The sequence below is a fragment of the Ochotona princeps genome, chromosome 9 (genome assembly GCF_030435755.1).
Source record: "Ochotona princeps isolate mOchPri1 chromosome 9, mOchPri1.hap1, whole genome shotgun sequence".
Lineage (NCBI taxonomy): Eukaryota > Metazoa > Chordata > Mammalia > Lagomorpha > Ochotonidae > Ochotona > Ochotona princeps.
The window spans coordinates 59019947-59043388 of NC_080840.1; the positions used below are offsets into that span (position 1 = coordinate 59019947).

Here is a 23442-nt window from a genome sequence, read left to right on the forward strand (position 1 = left end):
AACAATGGAGACATTTATATGTGAAACATGTAAATGAAACCAGCAGCCTGACTTAGAAATATCTGAAAAGCCCTTTTAGAAAATGTCTATCTGATTTGGTCACCCTGTAAATGGAATGGAAGGCAGGAGTTGCTATCCCTTGAGACGATCAATAATGCTCACCACAGAAAAGCCCTCTATATAGTTGCTGACGGAAGTGCTGGCTGTGGGTCAAAGGGGACTGCAGCCGCCCCCCGTTTAGCTTGGTCTCCAATAGACCCACTGTCATCTCATGCTACTGGGATGCATTCATTACTGATGGACAACTGCTTGTATGAAGTGCTTTTAGTTAACGGAGGGTGGAATTACATTTTCCCACAATAGTTTTTTTCTTTCCCCTCCAATGCTTCTACACCATAAAAACCTTTTAAAACACCATTTGGTCTGGGAAACCAAGCTGACCTACCTCCTGGTAATACCTAATAGAAATCTAGAAAGACTCTACTGCCCATGAGAATAAACAGCAGAGCCAAGCAATCACACCAGCAGACAACAATTGTGGGCTTGTTTTTCAGAGCAGCTCAAGCCCGTAGCCCCTGGCTGCCCGGCATCTTCCTGATGGCAGCAGCACTGGGAGGCACAGCTCTCCATCCTGTGCAGCTGGCGAACTTCTTCCACAGCTCTCACACCCATGAACAGCTAACTTGCACACAAACTTTAGGTATCACAGAAATGTGAGTGTATTTCTCATCAGAAAATTTTTTTTTCCTCCTGGGCCACTCCAAAAATTAAAAGGTTCCCTTTCCTAACAAAATGTGTATCTATATTCACTGATTTAAACTCTAACCCAAAGGTTTAAAAGAAAAGTGAAAGAAAACACTAGCTCTGGTTGCCACCCTTGTCCGTGAACTCCTCCATGAGGATGGGATGCAGGCATGGCTCACACCAGGTGCCACTTGGTTTGTGGCATTGCTGACATTCAAACACAGATGTTGCAGTGAAAAGGAAATACAAGCATAGCCACTGCTCCCAGCAGCCTCATCAAGAGAGAACTGCTTTACCTGGCTGGTAGAAGTCAGGCGACAGCTCCCTGGCCACAGCTCTCGCGATGTCGCACTCCTGGCGGGCGGCCAGCGCAGCCTGGTCAGCGGCGTCAGCTTTCGCTCTTGCGTGTGCAGTCCTATACGGGGCACAAAAGGGCCAGTCAGCAAAGGTGGCACCTTATTAATTACACCAGGAAAAGCAAAGCTCAATCCGCAGAAAGCAACGTTAATCATGATCGGGGTCTGTGCCACCTGCGACGGTGAGTCTCCAGATCATGTTGCTGTGGGATTCCAATGTCACAGAAAAGAAACTACCTGTGCCTAGCTTCAGTCCTTCCGGCGGGGGGGGGGGGGGGGGGCGGGATGAGAAATATAAGCAAATTCTAAGCAGACTCATGTCAAGTCCAATTTTTAACACCAACAGAGGTAAATCCCCTGTTCACTCCGGTTTCCATTGCCCCCTTAACCTCACAGTCAGATGTGAATTAACGTCATGTTTGTGTATTTCATTCTTATGGGAGAATCAACATTAAAATGTGATTTACGAAAGGACTGCCTGGGAGTAGACCAGATACAGTAGCTCTTTGGGGAAAATATTTGACCAAATCCATTGCTAGTAATATCTGCTCATTCTCATAAAGTAAATTGCCATGGCCAATTTTGGGCTCCCAGTGTGATGCCACTGGACGTGCAGGGAGCAGTCCTCGTTTCCAGCAGCCTAGGCATGGCCCATGAGGTCTTCTCTAAGAGCACGGGTGGTAGAGGAATCCACCTACTGACTTGCAAGTAGGTTTCTTGTATGAAACTAAACAGAGATGGTGAGGCAGAACTGCTGAGAACGAACCAATCTCTCAATCTTCCATCATCTCCATGACCCAAACCCACTACCAATACAGAGGACTCAGGCCAGGGATGAGGCAGCAGGGAAAAGAGGCTTCCAATAAGACATGAATGGTGCGTCACAGCCCAGGAAGAGGGGCCTTGGGAGGTCAGAAAACTCTGGGTGGTTCACTGTCAAAGAGGAAAACCCTTGTCCAGTTAGCTTCTAGATGATGATCATGGGCACCGATTTATTTTTCACAACATCTCCCAACCCCTCTCTTTGAAATGTAAAGGAACAGAGACAGGGAGATACGGAGACAGATTTATTACATCTGCTGACTCACTCCCAATAGCTGCGACAGCCAGGTCTGGGCCATGCTAAAGGCAGGACCCAGGACCTTCGTTTTTATTTTCTACATACCTGGCAGGAACCCAGGCACTTGAGTCATCATCCACTACCCCTCACGTGCATTAGCAGGAAGGTAGGTCAGAGTAACCAGGACTAGAATTGGCACTCTGAAATGGCATCCTCCTGTCTCATCACATGTGTCAGGGGCAAAATATCTCTAACTCTGCCTTTTAAGTAAATAAAAACAAATTTTCAAAAAAAGAAAACTAATGAATGGAAATAGCTGATGTGGTATAAGCGGTAAAGCCAGCACTTGCAATGCTGGCATCCCATATGGACACTAGTTTGTATCCCAACTGTACCACTTCACCGTTGCTAAGGTGCTTGGGTGGATGGTATACTAGAAGACCTGGATAAAACTCCTTGCTTCTGCCTGGCCCAGGCCTGGCAGTTGTGGCCATCTGAGGAGTGAGCCAGCGGGTTGGAAGATCTCCTGTTTCTTCCTTTCTAACTCTGTCTTTCAAATAAATAAATCTTGAAAGAAGAATGGAAAGGGTTGGTGTGGCATAGTGGGTGAAGCCATCACTTGCAATGCTGGTATCCCATATGGGCACTGGTTTGTGTCCTGACAGTTTCACTTCCCCTGCCAATGTGCCTGGGAGGATGATAGTTCAAGAACCTGGGTCCCTGTTACCCATGTGGGAGGCCAGTATGAAACTCCCAGCTTCTGACTGGCCCACCCTGGTGCTTGCGGTCATTTGGAGATTGAACCCATGGACGAAAGATTCTCTTCCACTTTCTCTGTAACCCTTTCAAACTAATACTCTTTTCAAAACATGAATGGAAGCGACAGTAAGAAGATCAATAATTGTAAAAAGGTTCAAGGTGCAAGGGAGAAAGACATGAACAGGTGGAACAGAGAACATAATTAAAGTGAAATGATTTTGCATCACACTGTAAAGGGGGCAACACAACACTATACATTTGTCAAAAGCACAAAACAAAGAGTGAATTCTGTTGTCAATTTTAATACTAATGGATCCTGGGATGAGCTTTGTGATGCAGTAGCTAAGCCACCGCCTGTGATGTTGATGTCCCATGTCAGAGTGCCACTTCACGTCCCGGCTGTTTTGCTTCTGATAGTTTCCTGACAATGCACCTGAGAAAGCAGCGGGTGATGGCCCTGGTGCTTGGGCCCCTGCCACCCTTACGGGAGAACTTGGTGAACTTTGGGCTCCTGGCTTTGGTCCGGTCCAGCCGAAGTCATGACAGCTATTTGGAGAGTGAAGCAGCAGATGGAAGATCTCTACATTTGTGTATCTGTGTGCCTTCCTTCAACCATCATTCTTTCATATAAATAAATAAATAAATGCATAACTTACAGTAAGGGTCACTGCATGTGAACATGAGGACATAGATAGTATCTGAGAACTTGTACTTTCTGCTCAACTTTTGGGTAACATCCTACTTCTCTGGAAAAAAAAAAGTCCATTGGCTAAACATGAGTGAATCAACTTTCAATCATGAAAACTTCCAGATCACAGAGGATATTATAGATTATCTGTCTTCAGGGCCCAGGAACTGTGACATGGGATCAAAACCAAAAGGGCAGGGGTGTACTCCCTGACACCGGCTGTCACGTCAGTCTGCTTGGGTGCCAGCACTGTGACAGGTGAAGCTTCAGTCCTGGGTTGTGCCTGGGAGTTTATACGGATGCCCTCCATGAATGTTCTTTCAGTTTCTCAGAATTGTAATTCTTTTTTCCCAGAATGACTTTCCATTTTGTCAGCTATTCTTAGCGAGAGCCTAATTATGTCTAGGTATCATAATTAATCTTCCTAAGAGTACAGCTATGCTGCCTTATAATTTGCTTGCCCTTTGATGATAAATGTATAAGTCTTGGATACAAAGTGCTTGTTCTAATACACTGAAAACACCACCGTAGAGGTGTGCATGTAAAACGGCAGTGTTACCTCCACCACTTCTTACAACATGTTGAACTGGAGAGCAGACAGGTTCTGCCTAACCTTCTACAAGTGTGTGACAGGAGCATGGCATCAGGGAAGTGGCTCCTGCGACTTCTGTGCTAGGTCCTTTTCTCGTGTTTCACTCTAAGCCCAAACAAGAAGGAAGACCTTTCCATCCATCATTGCTCCATGTATCAGCACTGCTGCTCACTGGCCAGGTGAATCATAAACACATCAAAGCCTGATGTCTGCCAGAGAGGTGCTGACAGCCCTGGACCTGACCATGAGAAATGCAGCAAACAGGGGCTCGCTGAATTTACCAAAGCCACTCACCAGCCTGTGTGGCCAACGCCGCTGGCATGTCTAGCTTTTACTCAGGAACAATCTGGGTCTGTCCTGGCTCATATCCCATGTGTGCAGTGGGCAAACATTGGAGCAGCAGCCAACACATGACTGGGTTGCCAGTATCCCATATGGGAGTACCTAGGGTTGAGAATGGCTCTAACGCTCTTCCAGCTTCCTGTTAATGTGCAATGTGGGAGGCAGCAGGTGATAGCTCAAGAACCTAGGTCCCCGTCAGCAAGCTGGGAGATCTGGATTGAGTTCCAGGCTCCTGGGCCTGGCCTACCCGAGCCAAGGCTATTGTAGCCATATGGAGAGTAAACCAGTGAACAGAGGATTTCTCTCAGACTTTAAAATAGACAAATACGCCCCATATATGCCCGCAGGCTTCCCTAATACATCCCTAAAAAACAAAACAAAACAAAAACAAGATCCCAGGCTCAGTTCCTAAGCAACACAGAACCCCCTTTCACCCATCAGCTGGTAGGTAATATCACTGTTCCCATTTTTGGGGTGGGGCAGGGGTTTGGTGATTCCATCTGGGGAGATCTGCTGAAAGCAGTGTGGGAGCTGGGCTACAACGGTGGGTTGTGTGAAAAATGGGCACACAGCAAAGACGCATGGTGTCCAGGAAGCGTTCCTGTGATCCAAAAGGCCTCTGACACTGACTAGTCTTCAGATCCTCAAGAACCACCCAATACTCTATGCTTGGTATACGTATGCAAGGAAAGAATCTTGATTGAATTTGAACTGTAATACTACATCAAGGTGGAGGAATCCACCAGGGGGGAGGGGAGTGGGGGGGATTCCCAGAGCCTATGAAACTGTCACATAATGCAAAATAATTAATAAAAAAAAAAGAACCACCCAATACCATGACCACATGCATGTTCTGCAGCCAAATGCAATAAACAAAGTGAGAAGCAATCTCTTTCAGTGGGTGTAAGCTGACGACTTCATGAAGGGATATGGTTTTGCAAAGGAACTGAAGCTTTAACTTGTGGAGAGTTAGAATGGGACCACAGGGCTGGCTGGGTGAGACCCAGGTGGGCTGGTTGTGTTCACTGGACTCCTTCCTGGACACCAGCCCTGCTGAGGTCAGCTGTGAACAGCCCTACATGTCTGGCCTCCTTCATGCTGAAAAACTCAAATACAAATAGGTTTCCTTACCAATAACTGAATGAGTAATTGAAGTCTTTCTCCCCCTTCTTCACCCCCCAAAATAAATGAAATAATCTGACAGGAGCTCTCAAGTTACTTTACCTAGAAGAAAATAGGCTAGTTCTTCCATTTTTTTTTCCTTAAACACAGTAAAGCTTTCGTAAAAAGCACATTCAGCCTTCACTAACGACAAGCCAGCACATACCTCTCCTGCTTAGGCACTCACAGGTTCAAAATTGGTCACACATGATGGATCTGCCTCAACATTTCATGGCAGAGGCTATGATCTAATTGGCTCAGGGGGCTGTACTTGCAATTTTCTTTGATGTCCAAGTATCTAAAGAAAATTATTAATTTTGGAAAAATAAAAAGCATGACTGCATGATCCCCTCTCTGCCTCCCCCCAGCTCCGCGTCTTGGTGTCAGAAATGTCATGCTACAGATAATGTTCAAGGTGCTCTGGACACCTCGCTTCCCTCACACACGTCTACAGTGGGCACATGAAGCTGGCACTACCTTTAAGGAAACTTCAAAAAGTTCACCTGAAAATGGAGCTAAAAGATAAAGACATTTTGGTGCAAAAAAAAATTGTTACTACCTATGCAGAGATTTTAAACACTTTTTGCATCAAAGTAAGCATATCTAATTCCATTCTCAACGTATTTTTGTTGTTGTTCATTTGTGCATTCCCCACCCAATCATTTCTCCCCTTCCTCATGGCTACCGCCATGGTCATCTCATCATCTCCCCAGGGTTACTGTTAAAGCCAAACTGACATCCTCCGTTTCCCTCTCTGCCTGCCAGCTATCTCCTTCCCTTCCAGTTCTCTTGAAAATGCCTGACAATAACCAGAAAGTCTTCCCCTGGGTTATGGCACCATGGGTAATAAAAAGTACAAAAAAAAAAAAAAAAAAAAAAAAGGCCTGCTAGCCTTCCTTCTGGACTGTGACATTATTCATTTACGAGAGACCTAAATTTGAGAAAATCAATTATCTTGTGCAGACGGCTGCAGCCCTTTTTAAGAAATTGGTCTGCCGAGCGAAGAACATTCTCAAGAGGGACAAGAACCAAATGGCTCCTCGGATCCAAGTTAGAAATCAGAGGCCTGCTTCCAAACTGGCCTGACGTGATTTGGTCCTCTGACAAGACAGACTTCGCAGGGCTGAGCATGTGTGCCCTGCACGGGGTAGATGCTGTCTCAGTTCACCACATAGAACTCTTCATCCCCACATTAGCAGAATTAGCTGTGATTTTTACCTGGAATGGACCCGGCTTTTGCTAAAGCTGCATATTCAGGAGCTTTACCTTTGAGATATCTACTTCATACACGCTCACCATCTGCAAATCCCCATATGCTACTTTTCTGCACAAATTAAGAAAGGCTCTGGAATAGTAACCTCGAGACAGCATTCCTAGGTTCTCGTTTAATACAAGCTACATCATGAGTGAAGAGTGGGTCTTTGTTAAAGCAGGAGTGCATGTCTTCCTTTCCTTTAGAAGCACTATCAAAGGACTGCTATTATGTGGCACAGTGGGTCTCAACCGTTGCTTGCCACTAGTACCCCCTAGCAGAACTCCAGTTTGAGCCTCGGTTGCTCAGCTTCTGATCCACCTTCTGACAAATGTGGCTGGAAAAGCAGATGATGAGCCAGGCACTTGGGCCCCTGCCATCCATGTGGGAGACCCAGATGGAGTTCCAGGCTCCTGACTTTAGCCTGGCCCAGGGCTGGCTATTGTGGTCAGTTGAGAACTGAACCAGTAGAGTGAAGAGGTCTTCCCTGCTCTGTCTTCCAATCTCTGTCACATCAATCACTGAACTTAAATAAAAGCAATATCAAGTTAGATATGCAATATAAACAAATTCCATAGATATGTATAATTGTGATGTTTGTATTAAAAACTAAACATTTAAAAATATAAACCATGGTCTTACTGTATGTGCTGAAGTTATGGTATAACTTTGAATTTCCAGGGCCCAAACTTCCTCAGTGCCATCATCACACAGGCTTGGACAGCCTTAACGACCAGCAAGGAAGCCAAGGCCAGTCTGAGCGACAAATCAATCTTGTCAATGAGACCAAAAGTTAAACCACACTTTTTTTTTTTCAGAGAAATGCCTTCATAGAATCATAATTAATATCATACTCTTGGCTTTTTATCACTAGGCAATAGGAGGAGCCAAGATTTAAGTGAAGCATATTTATACAGCTTTCGTAAAATGCTGTCCACTATGTAGGTCATTGTCATGTTTATTAAGGTCTAGGTGATACATTTCTCTTGGACTTCAGTGCCAGGAAAATTTGGTCTGTGATGATAACCTGCTGTGTTTCCTTGTATCATACCACTTGAACTACATCATCTATTGTTTCTCTTTTGTTACTCCAGGAAACTTGGAGTAAAAAAGTCTTCAATTTATGTGCATAATTACCTCTTTTAACCACGTGGCTTTAATGCCAGCGTCAGGGATGCAAGTATATGTGTGACTTGTGGTAGTGTCCTTCAGATACCTTTTATAAAGTGGCAGGATGTGCAAACAAAATAAAATACCAACTCCTGGAGCAGTCAGCTCTTGTCCTATGAGGTTTCCTCCACTCTGAATGCCATCCCCCCTCCCTGACCCAACAGTGTTAACCCTCAGGGGACAGGATGTTGTAACTTGGAGACCAGAGAGTCTCCCATTTGATCTCTTTTTGTGAGACTTTTTTTTTCCTGTGCACAGAACATTTTCAAGCTCAGAAAATAAGTCCTCATCTTTAAATACCTCTATTTCCTAACCTCTGATGAAAACTTAAGCTTAAAAGCTACTGTCTGGACACACTGCTCCTAATCCGGGACTGGAATATGTCATATACTTTTTTAATTTATTTTAAATTTTATAAAATCTAGCTAAAACTTACCTTCCCATGTTATTTATGCGTTGGTGAAAATTTTGATGTAAAAAATATTAAAAAGTTGTGTTGGTCTTGAAATAATTTTTGGAGAAAAGCCTTTTTGAGTGAAGATCATTCTACAGTTCAAAAGCAATGCCAAAAAGCAAGAAAAACACCTGCAAGCTACTGAATGGGACAAAATAATACAAATAATATTCTCTTTTAAGGCCAGTGAACAGAATATATGAAGAACTAACATTTCATAACAAAATAACTTGATTAAAAAGAGGCAAAGGGCTAAAAAAGGCATTTCTGTAGAGAAATAGCCAATGAACACATGAAAAGACACTGAACCTCACTAAGCTGAAGTGAAATGCAGATCAAAACCAGCAGGAGAAACCTTTTCATGCCTGTTGGATGGTTGCTATTAAAAAAAAAGAAAAACCCACCAGAAAATAACATTGGCAGGGATATGGAGAAACTGGAATCTGTTCACTGTTAGTGAGAATGTAAAATGGTGCAGTTCCTCAAAAACTTAAAATAGAACCACCATATGATGTCCCAATTTCACTTTAGAATGGAAAGCAGGGTCTCACAGAAATACATGCACACCTCCTCTGATAGCAGCATCAATCACAATGACCTGAAGGTGGGTGGAAGCAACCCAGGTGTCGGTGCATGAAACAAACAAGCATGCATGTGTGTGCGTGCACGCGTGTATACGCATGTACACACTGGAATATTATTCAGCCTTAAAAAGGAAACCCAGGCACATGGTACAACCTTGAGATAAGCCTTGAGACACTAACCTAAATAGAAGAAGGCAGCAACAAAAAGACAGATATTGTAAAGGTGCCCAATTCGCAGAAACAGACCTGGTTGCTGCCCATGGCTAGGATAAAGGAAGAAGAGGAACTTGTTCAACGGTATGGCGCTTTAGTTTTGCAAAACGAAAAGCTCTGGAGGTCAGTTACTCAGTGGCATGAGTGTGTGACCACTCAAAACTTACAGAAAGGTTAACTGGGTATATTTGTTATAAATACTTTATAATTAAAATAATTTTTGAAAATCAACTGATGGACAAGTGTTTACACATCTGATCTGTGCCTCATTGTCTTTGAATATATCCAGAACACTTGTTTTATGAGAAACCAACATGCACTCCTATGTTCATAGCAGCACAATCAGTAATTGCAAAAACATGGAAGCAGCCAAAATGCCCATCAGCAGAGGATTGGATAAGAAAGCTATGGTTCATTTACTCCATGGAATACTACTCAGCTATTAAAAAAAACAAAATGCAGTTCTTTGTGGCCAAATGGGCCAAACTGGAAACCATAATGCTGAGGGAAATGAACCAATCACAAAAGGTTAAATACCACATGTTTGCCTTAATTTAAGGTGATATGATGTTATGTATAACATGTTATGTTATGTATGTTATATGTTGTGTATAAACTACAATTGAAATGTCGATGAGGTGGTCACAGAAGGTGGTTAAGAACTCGCATTTACTTTTACCATATTGGTTACTCATTACTATGTCAATTAATTCCATAATGATGGAAATTTTTGCTGATAGTATGTTGGAGCTTTTAATTGATCGGGATGATACTCTGCTGGCTCTGTCTTCAGACCAGAGAGGGTGTACCTAAGAAGCCGTTGAACTTGACTGGACAATAAGATGCTGGACTCTGTTTGGTATATGCTTGCAATGGGGGAATCTCAACTGAACTTGAACTGTGGTTATGCAACAAAGTGGAGGAATCCACCATGGTGGGAGGGTTTGGGGAGGGGTGGGGAGAACCCAAGTACCTATGAAACTGTGTCACATAATACAATGTAATTAATGAATTAAAAAAAAAAAGTTGGGCAATGGTCCTAGTTGTTCTGGGGCTAGGACTGATTTATACAGCACACTCAATACTAACTTAGAGAAAGTATGTATAGACAGATCAACATTCATGATGTATTTTGGGGGAAGAAAGAAAAAAAAGCCAAGATGGAGCTCTCAGCTGAGAATCCGTTGCATTAATCTTGGCTGTGGCATGCTCAGGGTTTGATGAGTGCTATGAAGGCAGGCACTGATGGACACTTTCAGGAAAGAAGTGAAGAAATAGGAGCACAGTCCTCACGTCTGCTCTGTTAGCTCTTAACATTAAGGCCTGGCACAAAGCCTTCAACAGAAATGTAAGCAGAATGGCTAAGTGGGTAAGAGAAAGAAACAGAAGATAACCCCAAGACTCCCAGCATTGTCTCTAGATGCATGGCCTTATCGCAGTGTGGGCCACACTACAGCTAGAAGCTTTTGACAAACTCACTGTTCGCCAACTAGGATTTTATATGACATGGTTAAGCTGGAGATAGGAGGCTGCAATGCAAAGGGAAGATACAGTTTATCAACAGATACCAAGTTCAACAAAAGGTGGATGAACTCATTGCCAAAAGTGAGCTGGAGAAGCAAAAAGCCAAGGACACAGACCAAAGGATTCTAGGGACCCAGTGAGGAAAACAACGTGTGCCATTGAGGTGTGGCAGCATCCAGGGAAGGTGGCGGCCCTCCAGTGGAGCTGTCCCACGTGCCTGTTCTTGGTTAAATCCCGTGCTCCTTTTCCAAGTTAAGTGGGCCAGATCCAAATTGGTCTTTTCTCAGGGGGCAGGTGCATGTTCCTCAGCCTGCTGGCTGATTGCTGTGCATCTCCAGGACAAGCACAGAGTCAGGGCAAAAGGGCCTGCAGGTCCCGTGTGTGCTCAGAGAAGGTGCGGGCTGTGTGAGCACTGCTGCCTTTGCACAGGCAGTTCAAGTAACAAGGCCACTGACGAAGCCAGATGGAAGGGAGTCGGCAAGGAAGCGGGCAGGGGAAGCAGAGGAAGCAGGTGTGGGCCACATGCTGGAGACTTTTGACCCAGAAAGGAAGGAGGAAATTTGGACAGTCACCAGAAGGATTAGCTGGGTCAAGGGAAAAGAGGTTTTACTCAGATTTTTAAGAAAATGAGAACTGCTTCTGTTGGGAAGTAAGAAGAAAGTGGCTCAGAGAACGAGAGAAGATGAAGCAGCCTTCACAACTGAGGGAGTCAGGCCCTGGACTTAAGAAAGGAGCCAGGTCAGAACCCAACAATTGATTTACATTACTTGAAGGACCCCGACTTTGAGAGGGACTGAGGGTGTTGTGGAAGAGCCAGTTTAAACACAGTATTTCACATTTTAGCTTGTACCTCCGTTTCTTTACCTGCCAAAAGGGTGCAGTACTTCCTGGCAGAGTTGTTTTGGGACAAGCATCAATTTATAAAAAGCACTTGGAACTAACTCAGAGAAGGTGTTGAGCTGATCAATGACAATTATTGGGCTTAGTATTAACTCAGAGAAGGCATTTAGTAGGTCAATGCCTACTACCGGTCTTCTGATGTAACTGAGGGCCGACAGGCAGGACTCAGTGAATCTAAAGAGGCGAGGATTTACAGTCAGCACTGTGCAATCCTAAGGAATGGAAGAAAGGAAAGTCAGGACTGCTGAGCAGGACTGGGAGGATCTAACTTCAAGTCTGTGTGGTTGTGTGTCTTTCCCTTTTCCTAGAAGAAGTGGAGCAGGTGGGAGGTGGCCTTGGTGCAGGGGCAGCAATTTGGGGTAAGGGGTGCAGCAAGCAGCGGGCAAGTCACTATGGAACTAGGCACATGACACAGTGGCCTATGGACAGGACAGGACAGAATGGGCCAAGTCAGGATGGAAGGAAAGCGTGAAAGCAATGTGAACACCAGAAATCACACTTGTCTGCACTATTAGATTCTTAGGTGCTTTTGAGCTAAGTCACTGCCTACCTTCCCATGTGACAAGTTTTACAGAAATTGTCTTGACTCAAATTGGCTTCCTAGTAGAGTCTACCACTTGATTAAGTTATTGCCTAGTGAACTTTTGGTAAGAGAAGATAGACAAAGCTATTTTCAAATGGACACACAGCCTATGAGGCAAAGCTGGACCCAAATGTAATCATGAGGATGCTTTCTTTTGAGCAGTGCAGTAAACACCCGGATGTGCCTGGAAAGAACCATGCTACCTTCAGAACCTGACATTCTGGGTTATGAGAGTCATCCTGGCAATGATGTTTTTATGCCAGCATCAATGTTACACTTCTTGTCCTTTGTTGGTGGTCCAGTAAAGGCAGAAATTAAAGCCTGGCTAAGAATCAGAAAAACTGAAGATTACCCAAGGGTACAAACACATATTCTACTGAATAATAAACTAACCAGGTGACCAGATCATAAACTGACCTCATGTCCACTCCCTGCAGCAAATGCCCACAAAACCCATTCCTTCAGGACCCACACATGTCTGTTTTATAGATACGTAGCACATTTACCAAAAATTAAGCAGAAATGATGTAAACTCTTAAGAACTCCTTCTTCAACTTAGTTATAAAAGTCTCAAGAAGTAAAATACCTATTTTCTAAAAAGTGCAAATTTCCCTTATTCTGTCTAAATATGCCAAATAGCAAATAACAACAGAATCTATTCTTGTACTAGATTTGTGACACTCAACAGCGTAAACATGAACTTTCTTGAGATTAGATACATGAAACCTTTCTCTATTCCAACTTCTATGTCCAAAGTCCATGTGTTTAAGAGGATTGCTTTATGAGGAATGCTCCAGTTTTAGGGATACATGTATTCTCCTAGCAAACTCATTTCATTCATCTGTCATGTCTTGGTAGAAACTGGGATTTTCTTCCTCCATTTACTGCACACCTGACTGGAGACAATGAATCATTCAATAGTTCAGCTAGCAAATCCAACTATATTTTCACTTTAAATCTCCAGTTTTTGGCTATAGCAGAAGTTATGGACAACAAAATAAGGATCACAAACGAATTTGTTCTGATTTATGTTAACCTTTCAGTTTGGGAGGAAAGACTGTGGAATGTACTGCTTTACCAGACTCGGTTAAAAACACAGGGTAAAAAAGATTGCATCAAAATAAAAGCAAACACAAAACAAACCACAGCATCAACTGGGAGGGTCTTTGAGAGTCCACAGGGTCTCCTCTCATGGCCAGGCAATTCCTTCTCCTTGGGTAGCGATCTAAGACTCAAACAGACCAAGGGACATACGAAAAACAGCACAGCTATCCAATAAAAAGGATTGGCAGGACCTACATCTTTCAGCCTTCAGGATAAGGACTGTTGACAGAATTTTTTTTCTTGTGGCTTGACAGTTTATTTTGATTTGTCTGAAATAACAAGAGCATTTCAAGCATCTTTTATGATGTAATTGATGTCCTGCATTAAACAATCTACTAAACTCCGAACAAAAGGGTTTTAGGTTTTCAAAAAATTTTTTTAATTAAATAGTTATTTCAAAACCAGTAAGTAAGAAACTAATTAGGACAGATGCCATGACTTCATCAGAACACCCCTGTTCAGGTTTTTGTTTTGTTTTAAACAAAGCCTTAGTGTTATCTCTTTGGCTGTTAGTGTTAGCAATTTATCTACAGTATTTAGCAAGGTAAACTACAGGCAAAAAATTTAGCAGTTTCAGTACAAACACCTCCTTTTCCCTGAAAATACAGCAGTATTTGAAAGGCTGGATGTTCTCTGCAGTTATAAGGAAGCTTCCCATTTATAGACAGGAACAACAAAAAATGTATCCAGAAACCATAAGAACCGATGTGTGCTAAAGATTGGTGGGACATTTGTTGGAGAGATTTTTAGATTATTTCCTACCATTCCCATTTAATTATGCTACCTTCCAGCTTATACACTTCCTCTCTGCTATAAAAATCCATTCATAGGGCCTGGCACGGTGGCCTAACGGCTGGAGTCCTCGCCTTGAGCGCACCGGGATACCATGTGGGCACCAGTTCTGGTACCAGCAGCTCCACTTCCCATCCAGCTCCCTGCTTGTGGCCTGGGAAAGCAGTTGAGGACGGCCCAAGGCCTTGGGACGCTGCACCCCGTGGGAGACCTGGAGGAAGTTCCTGGCTCCTGGCTTTGGATCGGCGCAGCACCGGCCATTGTGGTCACTTGGGGCGTGAATCACTGGATGCAAGATCTTCCTTTCTCTCTTCCTCTCTGTATATCTGACTTTCCAATAAAAATAAATCTTTAAAAAAATCCATTCATATCCACAGTTCATCTTATATTCATGCTTTCTCCTTGAGTTACTGTTCTCTTTATTCAGTCTATAATTCCCAAATTTATAGCTCCTACTTAAAAATGTCAATTTTGAGCGTGTGCACACACTCTCTCTCTCTCTCTCTCTATATATATATATGCATGAGCTGGTTCCATTTGGATTAATGCATCTGTCATTATATTTAACCCTTTTTGCTCACTTTAATGTGAAATAACAGAGCTTAGAAAACATCTTATGGAAGACCACGGGACAGATTTGGTTTTCATCAAAGTTATTCTTTAGCAGGAACATTTTTAGGTGGTGTTAAAAATGTTACAGATTCAACCTCTCACAGTGCCTTCCTCCACTCATCAAATTAGTAATTAACGCCTCCAAGTTTAAAAGGAAATATCAGAAGATTGTCTAGTTCTTCCTGAATTTTTAGTTCCTTTTTCCTCGTGAGAATCTCAAAAATTTTCAGCATTTGCTGTTAAACAGAGAGCAGACATTTTTTGGCCTTGATATTCCACATACATAATAGCTTATCCAAGGACATTGAAAGCTGTGGTTATGCAACAAGGTGGAGGAATCCACCATGGTGGGAGGGTTTGGGGAGGGGTGGGAGAACCCAAGTATCTATGTAACTGTGTCACATAATACAATGTAATTAATGAAGTTAAATAATAATAATAAAAAAAAACATTTAAAAAAAAAAAAAGAAAAAAGAAAAAAAGATAGAAACAAATACACATTCTACCAGACTAGTTTTCTATTTAGCAACTTACATAAAAGCATCATGTGGCATAACTTGGGGGACAGAGGCAGTTTCAAAGATGGGTGCATGCACATTATGGTTAAAAGGAACAACTTGATTAGAGATCATGAGAGAAATGGAACACAGAATTGAAATCAAGTTCAGTAACAAAATCATGTTACACTCTAGCTCGAACAACTGGCATCTTTTCTCTCTGATCCTCATCTGTCGATAGCGAGTTTCTTCAGTACTTATACTCTTGCAATTCTTGTAACACTTAGAAAATTCTCAGTCCGAGGCCTGCTGTCTGCCTTGGTACTGACGCTAAGCACATTCTGATGAACTTTCAACCTTCCTTATCCTTGTGGTAGGAAGAGCCAGTGCTGGGGCCTGGGGTGCTTGTATGCAGGTTAGCCAGACTTCCGCTGCAACCCTGAGGAATGCAGGGCCTGTCTTCCTGGACCCTATGGCTGGCTGACAGAGGCATTAATCCAAATGGAACCAGCTCAAGGTTAGACTAATTCCAGGGAATATCAAGAACTCCAGCCACACAGGGAAAGCTATACAACCCAAGAAGAGGGAAATTCAGGATGTCAGTGCCACTGAGGTCAGGCTTCCTTGTTGAGGCCCAAGAATCTGGGGACGTCAGCTAATTACCATCTTGCGAGTGTGGGAAGGTCAGTCCGAGCGTGTACCCAAGCCTAAGTTCTTTGCTGTCGAGCTGTCCGCCATCAGTATCTGGCATGCACCTGCTGCTTCCCTGGTGACTGACAGCTGTCAGATCTCAATGGCAGGCTCTCCAGGTTTGCCCTAGAGCCTCAGGCCACAGAGTAGTGCCCATTATCCATGATTTTGCAGTCTTCAGTTTCAGCTACCGTCCCACAGTATTAAATAGAACACTCCAGAAAGAAATATTCCTAAGTTTTCAACGGCACAATTCTAATTAGTTTAACAAGGTCTCACGCTATGCTGTTCGTCCCAGGGAGGCCAGTCATGCCTTGGTCCAGGGAATCCATAGTATACACTGTAAGCCACTCAACAGCATCTTGGTTGTCACACCGATTGTCGCAGAATGCCTGTACTTATGTGTGAATAACCTTTACTTCAGTTAAGGTACATTTGAGTAATGATGCTGGAAATGTGCATATGTAGAAGGAAGAGAAGCCATAACATATACTTTCCTTAAGTGAAAAGATGGAAGTTCTTAATAAAAAATACGCTGAGGATGCTGAAATCAGTAACAAATCTCTCTATGCACGTGTAAAGAAGAAAAAAGAAATTCGGGGCCCGGCACCATGGCCTAACGGCTAAAGTCCTCACCTTGAACGCCCCAGGATCCCATATGGGCGCCAGTTCTAATCCCAGCAGCTCCACTTCCCATCCAGCTCCCTGCTTGTGGCCTGGGAAAGCAGCTGAGGAAGGCCCAATGCATTGGGACCCTGCACCCGTGTGGGAGACCCGGAAGAGGTTCCAGGTTCCCGGCATCGGATCGGCGCGCACCGGCCCGTTGTGGCTCACTTGGGGAGTGAAACATCAGATGGAAGATCTTCCTCTCTGTCTCTCCTCCTCTCTGTATATCCGGCTTTCCAATAATAATAAATCTTTAAAAAAAAAAAGAAAAGAAATTCATGCCACCTTTCCTTAAGTCCCTCAAGCTGCAAAAGGCATTGTCAGAGCTGATAGATGCTTAGTTAAGACGGAAAGATAAGCTATAGGGTTCAGTACAATGGGGGAAAGGCAGGCAAGGGAGACTTAGAATTCATCTCCAGTGGATGAGAGGGGAGCATGAGTGTTTTCTAGTGAGTTTTCCATCTGCTTCATGGGCAAAGTTTCAGCCAGTGAAAGGAGTCCTGGGGATAGTTTCTCTATTCATCTATCAGTACAATCATAGTACTCTTCTGATACAGCAACAGCCTTGGGAACACAAGGATGCATGCTGGCACCCCTGGCTGACTTGGTCCCATCTAAAGCCCAAATGTGGAGCATTTGCACTTAAGGCACAAAACCTGGTGGCCAGAAAAGGCTCTCTCAGATTATGGGGAAAACTTGTGCTGTGTATTTACAACTGCACCCAAGGACTGCTGCAGTGGGTAGGAGACTGAGCCCTCCACTCCATGCTGTTTTTTTTGTTTTTTTTTTTTTCCTAAAGATTTATTCCATTTTTATTACAAAGTCAGATATACTGAGAGGAGGAGAGACAGAGAGGAAGTGGAGCCGCCAGGATTAGAACCAGCGGCCATATGGGATCAAGGCGAGGACCTTAGCCACCAGGCCACACTGCCGAGCCCCACTCCATGCTGTTTTAGCATTGGTGCATAGAAAGCTCTTTCATGGTTCCCTGGAATCAACCAGCTTCCCTGGAGACATCATGCGCATCAGGAAAGAAGTGGCCCTTGACAGACAGTCTTATGTCCAGAAAAAAAAAAGCCCAGCCTGAAGGGGACACTGCCAGGGTGAACAGGATTTCCTCCAAGGAGATGAGACATCCGGGAGAGCAGCATTTGTTCCTCACAGTAGGAAGCCAAGTGGAGTGGTCTCCTGTATGACAAGCAGTGACTGACCAGGCGTAGAAGATTGAGGCTGGCAGCCTGCTGACTGCCGGCATCTCCAATGCTGCAAATTCTTGCTAACATGACCAGTGCCCTCTGGTTCCTTGTTTTGCTATCGACACTTCCCCAGATGTCTGATCACCTTGGGATTTGTACTCCCTGGTAAAACAGTCACCCCTGGTCTGTCTGTCTGTCTTGTCACTGTCATCCAAACCTTCATTTTCTATCCACCACCACTGTTTTCCACTTCAAACAAAACCTCACCACATCCAATGAGCTACAAATGTCTAGCAATGCTGCTTCAACATCGTTGCTACTCTGGGCACACCGATAACCCTAATTCTAAATATGCCATCCATTTTCTTACTCCTGCTTCTTCTGCAAAGTGTATGTTGCAAAGTACACTTCTACAAAATATGCAAACTTTGTAGAAGTTCGCACACATCGCCATCCTGCTCCACCACCTCTGCTGGACTAGTAGTGAAACAGAAGCTTCTTTTCTCTCTACTTTCTCCCTGGCAGCTGCTGGCTGCTGGCAACAGTGATTACAAATATGAAGTTTCTTGTAATGTTTTCCTGAGTCGTCAGAGCAACGGCCACTCAAAGAGGGATCTTACATGGCAAAGTAAGATGAAACAAGGGCTGCTGCGTGTCTGAGCTCAGGGACACTACAGCAAGTCACCACAAGGGAGGTTTTTATTATTGAAGTGTCTTATAACATGTTACCTGTGAAAATATCTTTACCACAGTGCTGGCATATCTCCAGAAATCAACTTCTCTACCTTGGTTCCAAAAGCTTCAAATTTATTTTGGGGGCAAAATTTTTTTCCTACTCTACATATAAAGGAAAGATCTTGGGGTATTATTTTTTAAACTTGCTGTAGATTCCGAAAACAACTATCAACTTCAATATTATATGATGAACGATCCTGTTTATCATCACAAATTATTTTTTTTAAAGATTTATTTATTTTATTACAAAGTCAGATACAGAGAGAGGAGAGACAAAGGGGAAGATCTTCCATCCGATGATTTACTCCCCAAGTGAGCCATTGGGCCGGTGCTGCGCCAATCCAAAGCCAGGAACCAGGAACTTCTTCCGGGTCTCCCACACGGGTGCAGTGTCCCAAAGCTTTGGGCCGTCCTCGACTGCTTTCCCAGGCCACAAGCGGGGAGCTGGATGGGAAGTGGAGCTGCCGGGATTAGAACTGGCGCCCATATGGGATCCTGGGGCGTTCAAGGCAAGGACTTTAGCTGCTAGGCCATGCCGCCGGGCCCGATCATCACAAATTATTGACAGGGGCTTGCACTGTGGTACAGTGGGCTAGGCTGTTGCCCATGATGTTGGCATGCCATATGGATTCTGGCTGCTTCACTTCCAATCCAGCTGCCTGCCCTTGGTCTCAGAAAACAGTGGAAGACAACTCAACTGATTGGCACCTTGCACCAATGTAGGAGACCTGGAAGATACTCCTGGATCCTGGCTCAAGCTTGGCAGCACCCTGGCTGTGGCAGCCATTGGGTATTAAACCAGGAGATGGGAGATCTTGGTCTCTCTCTTTCAAATAAAAAGTGTGGTAAGTTTACCCTGATTATGAACTTGGGGAGAATACATATGTGTACATATATAACGTATGCACCTTTTGACTATATATTTGATAGATATTTATGTCTGTACCAACAAATGTTAACCATATACTATGAGTGCCTGCAGGTTTTTGCCTCACACTTCTGTTAGCTTTCCTTTAGCACAAATACTCATTTTATTTATCCTTGAAGAAGTTATTTTTTGTTTGTTTGTTTCATTGAATCACAGGGAATATGTTGAGTTGGAATCAATAAAAATTTAGAACCACCAAGCAATCAAACAATAAGCAACAGGAAGAATGAACAGTTTAACTGAAATAACAGGTAAAACTCTTGTACTCTATGCTGCTGCCTTGGCAAATATTTAAGTCAGGACTGCTCATATTGTAACTTCATCACGTACCGCTTCAGCTCCTTTGTCAAGCAAAACTTTCTTACAGGGCTGTTATGGAACTCAATTCATAGGCCATTGGTATCTCTTATGCTAGAAAACCTGACTGTAATGACACTGACCTTGATTCTAAATGAGAAATCATTCAAGTGGGATTCAGTAATGCGATTAAAAAATAATACTGCACTCCTTATTTGGTTTGTAAAATAGAGTTTTGTGTTTCTAAACGTTTTCACCAGTCTTTCACGCACCAGGCATTTATACGGGCCTGAAATGCAAGAGCCGGGGTAGGATCCCAGGGCGTCCTGTTGTCTGCTGCTATCCAGGCCTGGGCAATCTCTCTCAAAAGCCCGTTTTCCCATCTCTTAGCCATTGCCTGGCAAACAGCCTTTGTCTGCCATTTGCCACTTGTTCTGAGCTATTTTAATTCTGGACAAGTTGTGGTAGTAGGCTATATTTAAATTGGCCTGCACTGTGAAGAAACACGGCAAGTGCACGTGGCACCTTCTCCCCTTTTGACATAATCCAATTGTGTTTTGGCTGGGAATCAAGCTGTGTAAGATTCTGTATCCTTTGCCCTGGCCTGACTCCCACTGCCCAGGTGTTTGCCACTCACAGGGTGGGAGCCTACCTAGAGGGTTGAGCCCATGGGGGCAGACAGCACAGCCTTTGGAGGAAACCAAGCCATGGATAATGAGGACGGGAAAAGCAAAGATGTCACTGGCTCCTGAGTCCTACTAGAACATCTGCAGTCATTTTTTCAAAGATCAATTTCAGGAGAGATTTTTTTTTCCAGTTAGATAGAATGCAAATATTTAGAGTCTTTAGGGAAATTCTGTGCATGTAGAAAGCCAGCTTTCTCAAATTTGAGTCTCCAGACATAGATGTGTACTCAGCAAGATCTAGTTGTAACCTGTCCCTCCCAGGCACACACACCTGCTTGCCCCCACTGGGTTAGTGCTACACAGAAGGTGTGAGCCCTTGGCTAGAGTCATGCTGGGGCCTCAGAGGAGAGAGTAGGTGGCGGGGGAAAGACTCGTAATAGTTAAAAGTTAAAGAATTAAATAAAGTATAAAAACCACCTCTCTACAGAAGGGCTGCTATGGTCTTGGAAACTTTGGCAATTCAAGCCAGCCAAAAGCCACAATCAGCACTCAAGCATGAAAAATCGGAGACTGTTAACTTTTAAGGAAACATTTTACAAGTCTAGGAGTTTTGCCCAGAGCCCTTAATGTATGGGACTGTGATCTGACAGGCTCCTTCCCCTGGCAGAGGAATGAAAAACCCAGCCTGGGTATACGGTGCAGCTGCATTCACTGAGCAGGTCCAGGAGAGTTTAATATAGAAACCAGGGCTTCTGCCTATTCACGTCTCAGGTTATTTACTTTCACTTCTTGGCTGTGAGAATTTTCCTGCTGTCAGTCACATTTTGACTTGATTTTTTTTTTTTTTTTTTTTTTTTACTGAATCAACTTTACCATCCAAATAGGTGGTAAAAAGCAGACTTTGTGTTTTTGGGAAAACTTAGGAGCCCGTGTTAAAAATATTACAGAAAAGCAGTACAGGTACACAAACTCAATAATTCACATGAAATGCTTTTAAATGTCCCTAACAGAGGAGGTGGCATTCATGGACTCTATGGGGACTATAGCTGCAGACTTCTTAATTTAAAAATTTATTATCTGACAGAGTGGCAGGAAGACAGAGGGAGAGACAGGTTGAGGGAGACACGTTCCATCCAGTTGAAGATTGATTTCTCTTTGTATTAGCAGCGCAGAGATGTCACTTTTTTTTTTTTTTTAACCAGAAGGGATGTGAGTGCTACTGAATTATGTTTTTGAGTATCATAAAGATACAACTCAAAATAAATCTCAGTTTCCAAATTTCAACCCATCAAATATCACCTCCCCCTCACCCCCCAAAATGTCTTCTTAGGGATCCTAGCATTCCTTATGTAAGACATATCTACATGCTTGCTGGTCCTTCTTTCCTTTTTTTTCAAGGATATTGCCCAAACTCTTTCTTCCAGGCAGCATGACAGTGACAAATGGGGAAGACATTCTCATCCTAAGGATGCACCCGTACACTTAGCAAAACATCGGGCATTTACAAGTCTGGGTCAGGAACCTGTCACGGAGATGCTGCCAATGGGAGGATCATTGTGGCTGCATCACCAAAGGATAATGGGAGCAGAATGTCCCCAAAGGCACTTAAAATCCTTTCAATGTAACTGCTCCAAGTCATCAGGGCTTCCTCCAAGAACAGGGATAGGAGTAGGTTCTTCTGCATTCCTGGCTCTGAGGAAGAGGAGGGTGGGGGGAGTGAGGGACGGAGAGTGGGAGAAAGGAGGCAAAAGGGAGGGCTAGGAGCGAGTCTCAGGTCAGAATTGAGGCAGGGAGGAAAGAGACACGAGCCAATTCTGGCCTTCAATCTAAATGGGTACTACTGTTTTGAAACAAGTATTTCTAATAATCCCTAACTGTTCAGCTTTGATTATCATCTGTGCTTCCTTAACATCAGACAAAGCATGATGAACACATGCAGAGCACATGTACCCCAAGAGGAAAACAAAGAGGTGATGGGCTAATGTTTCTAGGAATGGCAGGATAAAGGAACAAAAAAAAAAAAATTATTACCAATCTCTGAAGGCGGCCAAGGCAGGAACTGACATGCAACAAATAGAACCACAGTGGCAGAAGTCAGAAAGAACAAAAGCAGAGGGCATGCAGCAAATCCCTGGATTTGGGGTTACGGAGCGGTAAATGGCTAGAAGGGTCCCTGAGAGCGACCTGCTCCTAGGCTTGTGCTGCCCTATACTCCAGAGCATGCAGGTGTGGGCAGACAGATGACCTCTGCACTCCACGTCTGTTCACGCAGGCTAGACTGCACAGGAGCATGACTAAGGGCAGTGTCTGCAGGCGCCACACTTCAGCTCAGTGGTCTGCAATCTGTGGAGAAGGATTAGAAAATCAACACCTGGGACGCACTGACTGACACCAATGGTGACTGACAGCACCACCCGAGTGTGTATCATACAGCTGGTGAAGTGTTACCTAAGAACTGGACGTGGAGTAGCTTCTGTAGCCTGGGGTCCCAAGTGGGTGAGTGGTGGGAGCTGGTTTCCATGAGAGGTACAAATTATAACTGTGCACACACTATCTCACCCTTGCTGTAGATTTTTCGCAGTGGTCTTTCTATTCTGTTCATGAATAGTGTCCACACAGTTACTAAAAGGTGAATATTCTCTTCCAGATAGAATTTCTAAAAGTTTTTCTTAGCTTTCTATACACTTTCACTGGGGCAGGCGTAGTGGCTTAATAGGCTAATTCTCTACCTGCAACTATTGGCATCCCACATGAGCACCAGTTCAGGACCCAGCTGCTCCACTTCTGATTCAACTCCCTGCTTGTGGCCTGCAAAAGCAGCAGAGATCCCTCCACACATGTGGAAGACCCAGAGGAAGCTCCTGGCTCCAGGTCAGCTCAGCTTCAGCCATTGCAGCCATCTGCGGAGTGAACCAGA

At 43.9% G+C, this 23442-nt stretch overlaps 1 protein-coding gene across 5 annotated transcripts in view; it reads right to left on the bottom strand.

Annotated features, from left to right (window-relative positions):
- JPH1 (junctophilin 1) overlaps positions 1-23442 on the bottom strand; it is an 81917-nt gene that overhangs the window by 15819 nt on the left and 42656 nt on the right. For all 5 annotated transcript variants that reach the window (XM_036492278.2, XM_004588057.2, XM_036492277.2 and 2 more), the window contains exon 3: positions 1041-1159. In XM_036492278.2, coding sequence (XP_036348171.2) covers positions 1041-1159 — 119 coding nt within the window. The remainder of the gene's footprint in view (positions 1-1040; positions 1160-23442) is intronic.